Source organism: Octopus bimaculoides, chromosome 3, assembly GCF_001194135.2.
Source record: "Octopus bimaculoides isolate UCB-OBI-ISO-001 chromosome 3, ASM119413v2, whole genome shotgun sequence".
Taxonomy (NCBI): Eukaryota; Metazoa; Mollusca; class Cephalopoda; order Octopoda; family Octopodidae; genus Octopus; species Octopus bimaculoides.
The window spans coordinates 105,150,598-105,156,255 of NC_068983.1; the positions used below are offsets into that span (position 1 = coordinate 105,150,598).

General features: G+C 32.4%; 1 protein-coding gene across 2 annotated transcripts in view; it reads left to right on the plus strand.

Moving 5' to 3' along the window:
* The window catches only part of LOC106878439 (protein Wnt-7b), a 372,038-nt gene that overhangs the window by 297,721 nt on the left and 68,659 nt on the right, over window positions 1-5,658 (plus strand). For both annotated transcript variants that reach the window (XM_052966407.1, XM_052966406.1), the window contains exon 3: window positions 2,777-3,045. In XM_052966407.1, the coding sequence (XP_052822367.1) occupies window positions 2,777-3,045 (269 nt within the window). The remainder of the gene's footprint in view (window positions 1-2,776; window positions 3,046-5,658) is intronic.

Consider the following 5,658-nt stretch of genomic DNA (forward strand, 5'->3'; position numbering starts at 1 on the left):
ATATATATATATATATATATATACACACACAGATACATATATACACGCACACGCACACTCAAATATACATGCATGCATGCATACATACAAACATACATTCATACGCGCGCGCGCACACACGCACGCACGCACACATATGTCATTAAAATCCCGTACAGCAAAACACACTATTTATCACATCTAACCACAAACTGTTAGAACATATTACAAAATCACCAAAGAGGAAAAACCTTCTCATCAACATGAAACCAAAGAAAAAGAAAATCTATTTCGCACAAGCGATGTATTATATAAATTGCAATGTAAACATATAAGTTGTATTCTTCATGACTTTATGGTGTGTACAACTAACTTGTTTACGACATTTTCAACTTTATAACACAGCTTTTAAATTTCAAACTGTTACATCAGACAGAAATTTGGTACTTTCTCTTCGGTTGGCCGTGCATTTACAATTGTAAATACTAAGTAACTGCAACACATAATACTGTGCACGAAAGATAACTTGATAGAAAAATAAGACCACCAAGGTATTTCACTCCAGACGATAAGTACATTTTTGTAATATATCTGCTTAACATAATTGAGAGATATAGCAGACTCGTTATCATTTTATTTTCATGTCTCAGTGTTGTTTCCAATTAGTGGCATTATTATTAGCAGCAGCAACAGCAGCAGCACTTCAGCAGGAGATGAACTGCTAAGTTCAGTCTTTTAATGACATGAAATGGCGTTCCAAACAAAAAATCCAGTTTCAGTCTATGTAAGTCTATGTATTTCTTCTGGGTTCTCGGAGTACAAGTTTTGTCTACTATGCACAGTTCTTTATAGTTAGAATAGAAGCAGCCGACGAAGGATTAATTCCAAGTGGCTATCTGTTTTCCTATGTGTTCGTTCCGTTGTCTGTAGTTCATTGTCCTAACGTCCTGTACCCTGATATGCATCTATATACACATGTAGATGTAAATATGTACATATATGTGTGTATACATGCATATATATTCTTTGTATTATATATATATATATATATATAAATTTATTTTAAACAACTTATTTTAAATCAATTAAATTCATAATTACAATGTATTAGATAAATTGTGTTAGATAAATTGCTGAAAAATGGCCACAAAACACTTTCCTATCACGCTATACAGTATGCACTGCTTTCAGTGCTAAGTCTACATTCAGCAAAGAATTTCCAACAACCTCTTAAATATTTTGCATAAAAACGAACTTTTCTACTCTACCTGTTTGAATGACTCTCTGGAAAGTGTGCTTGTAGAAAAACGGTTAAGAAAAGGTTAACGTGCTGCATTAATTCTTCACGCTTTGCATTTTAAAGTTAAGGAAATTATTGTAAGTTACTAAGCCGAATGTAGCTGAATTAAATCATTCCAGCATTTTAATGTACATTTACATGTACGGTGTGCTCATAACTAAATAAATGCGAGTATATTTTGATAGTAATATATCATAGACATATATCATTGGTTGATATACCTAAAGATGAAAAAAATAAAACGTACAATTGCAGGAAATACCAAAATACGATGGCACTTTAAAGCCTGTACAGTCTGGGACAAAAATAAAATCTTTAGATTTCTTTCTTGGCTCTTAACTACCTAAGTTCAACTTCCGCCTAAGTCAAATTTACTTTTCATCCTTTCGAGGATGAAAGTTAAGTAGGGGATGAAACTCAACTAGAGTCGATATACTCGGTGGTCTCTACATCCAAATATCTGGTCCTGTACCTATGTTAGAAGCATTAAGAACGGTTGATTGGTAAAATCATTAAAGCGGCAGACGAAAATACTTTACGTGCTCTAAGTTCAAATCCTACCGAGGTTAACTTTGTTTTTCGTTCTTTCGAGATGGATAAGGTAATGTACCAGTCAAATACGGGTTCAATGATATTTATAAAACCCCTCCCCTCAAAATTACTGACCTAGTACCTAGATCAGGCACCATTATTATTGTTACAATTGTTGTTGTTGTTGTTATTATTATTTTGGTTCGGCTCAGGTTCGGTCATATTCCTAGAAGGAATTATGTGCTTAGAATCCTCTATTATTATTATTATTATTATTATTATTATTATTATTATTATTATTATTATTATTACAACTACTACTACTACTACTACTACTACTACTATAGGGTGGCGAGAAGGCATAATCATTAGCACGCCGGACAAAACGCTTGGTGGTATTTCGTCCGTCTTTACGTTCTGAGTTCAAATTCTGCCGAGGTTGATTTTACCTTTCATCCTTTCGGTGTCGATAAAATAAGTACCAGTTGAGCATTGGGGGTCGATGTAATCGACTAACCCCCTCCTCTGAAATTGCTGGTTTTGTGTCAAAATTCGAACCTATTATTATTATTATTATTATTATTATTATTATTATTGTTCAGTAGTTTTATTTTTATAACGTGCTTTTTGTTATGTATGTTTTTGTTATGTATTTGTCTGAATATTTTTTTATTATACCTAAGGCACCTACTATAATAGGAACTGTTTCTGTTTTTAGATTTCACATTCGAGTTACCTCTATTTGAAAGTTTCTCCATTTCTTTTAGGGAAACGTTGTCATCTGCTGGTATTGATACATCAATTAGAAAGCATTTTTTTCCTTCATGATCTTTGACAACTATATCTGGTCTATTGGCCTTAATTTCTCTATCTATTATCTAATTTCTCTATCTATGATTATTATTATTATTATTATTATTATTATTATTATTATTATTTATCAGTATGTCCTTTTCGTCGTTTCAGCCAACAAAGAAGCCGCCTTCAGCTTTGCTATAGTATCTGCAGGGATAGCTTACGCCATTACACAAGCCTGTAGCCGAGGTAACTTAAACCGGTGTGGATGTGACAAATCAAAGCTTCCAAACTATTCCCATCACGGTTGGAAATGGGGTGGATGCAGTGCAGATGTCAAATACGGTCTGTCATTTTCTAGAAATTTCGTAGATATCAGGGAATTTACAGAAAACGCCAGAGCACTAATGAATGTACACAATAATCGAGCAGGTAGGAAGGTAAGTGTTTAGATTCACTTGATCACTAAAAACAGATTTTTCTCCATTGCTTATAACGATCATTTCATTGCGTTGTGATAATTTATTTCGTTGATAGATTTATATAGCTACTATGATTTTTTCTATCATTTTTGTAACATTTTTTTGTTTTTTGACTGATTTCATTGTGGGGCGCGGATGATCCCTTGCCTATCAATTGTTAGACTATTCATTTAGTTTCTGAGTGGATTCTTGTTTTTCGTGAGTAGAATATAGCTTCTGGGTAATCTCTCAATGTATTGTTGCATCACCATTCGTCTAAAGTAGATTCATACCTGTTCGTCTACAGTAGATTCATTTTAACTAGACACAAACGCTCTATGTTTTATATATAAAGAAGATAAAATGAAATATAACAAAGATCACTTTTTTTCATTCACACGTATTAGCCATGCATGACAAGTGAAATGGTTTAAAATACAGTTTTGTACCTGGGTTATATTCAAAACGTGCCTTGAACTTATATTTTAGTCTACCGGGTGCAGCATTTATATTTAATGATAATTCATTTTATCATAAAATAAAATGTTTTAGGTTTTATTTAAAGAAAGTTAACAGGTTAATTGTTATATCTATTGACAATATTTCACATATATTTACAATTCAAAACGGCCGCCCTTTGCATTCACCATATCCCTGAATCTTCATTCTTTATACCGACCATTTTCATTACTACAGTTTTTTCATGTTTTGTTTCAGCCGCCATATTCAATTAAAGGTAAACAATAAAACAAAAGAATGTTAGAATGCCTAATGCGACATTTGCAGCAATTTTTGCGAATAAGAATATTTCAATTCATACTTCAATAATGGGTAAATTTTTACACTCAAATAATGGGTAGATGTACGAAGGAGAGCTGAAAAGTTCCTGGCTTTGGGTAAAAGAAAATACAGGAGGATTAGTTAATTATGATTTTATTTAACATATTCCCCTCTCCAATTCACACACTCATTGCAGCAGTCCTTCAGTTTTTCTAGGTCCTGTAAAAGAACTCGGAACGTTGGGCCTCAAACCAGGACTTTTGTGATACCCTTAATGCTAGGAACTTTTCAGCATCCCCTCGTATATGCCGCAGCCGGTATAACACTGGCAGAGCTAGACATACAATATTAACGAAATACACCTGTAGTAATCGTAATGTACGCTAACGTTATAACATGTTTTACATCATCAGCTATGAACATTATATAGAATTTTAGAAATATTTCAAACCCGTCCTGCTTGATAAATGTGTCCAGAACATAAGATCAGAGACCAAAACTGGACGAAATGTAGCTAAGATACAAATGTTGTAAATATATATTGCGAAAATGAGGTTCACAGTTACAAGAATTATAATTTCATTTGAAATAAGTCATCACAGACAAAACGTCCATTAAAATAAATATGAAAACATTTGGCAAGTGTTTGACACCTTGGAAACTGAGTGATGTCTCTTCAAAATATTACAAACACACAAACACACACACACACATATCTAACTTTAGCTATTCAAACAGGATAAATAAAAGCAAAATATGAATTCATCTTTTATTTTTATTGTTTATGACTTCTACCGATCAAAAGTAAATATATATATGTGTGTGTGCGAGTGTGTGTGTGTGCGTGCGAGAGAGTGAGAGGGAGAATTTATGTGTGTGTGCATGTGTGTTTAAGAGTGGGAGAGTAAAAAAGGAGAAAAAGTATTTAAAAAATATAAAGAATATAAGACTTTATAAAACGCGGTCTATAAAATGGCATATTCAGCAATTTTAACATAACATTACAAGCTTGAACTGACTGCAATCCACGTCTTGAATATTATGAAATAAAGTATTTTTCTTGTGAGACTGTGTGTAAATACATAATATATTATGACTTGCAACCTGTCATAAATTTGTTGCAACAATATCTATTGTGGGTATTATTGTATTTTCTGTGATATTGTATGTGTGGTGTGACATAATGTATTACATATTATATCTATTGTGACATCTTTTCACCCTTCTTCTAATGTAGTCCTTTATACTCTAATGGAAAAAATATTCCTTTTTAGACACTTGCCCTTTTCGATGGAATTTACTTCTAATATTTTTCACTGTTGTCTATTCTTATGTCGATTTGAAGCATAAAATAAAAACTATCAGCAATTTGTTAAGAAATGATATTTATGCTTCTGTGTGTGTGTGTGCGTGCGTGTGTGTGTGTGTGTGTGTGTGTGTGTGTGTATGTGCGTGTGTGTATGTGTGTGTGTGTCTGTGTGTGCGCGCGTAGGCATGTGTGTAGTAATATATAAATGCATATTTTCTATCAATGCACATATATATATGTGTGTGTGTGTGTACGTGCGCATATATATATATATATATATGTGTGTGTGTGTGTGTGTGTGTGTGTTCGTATGCATGTATATACGTATCTGTATCTATGTATATACACGTATACATACAGACGTATGGATTCATAAGTATGCACAAATATAAATATAAATATAAATATATACATAAATATAAATATATATATTTGTATTTATATTTATGTATATGATACACACATCTATATATATATATATATATATATATATATATATATAT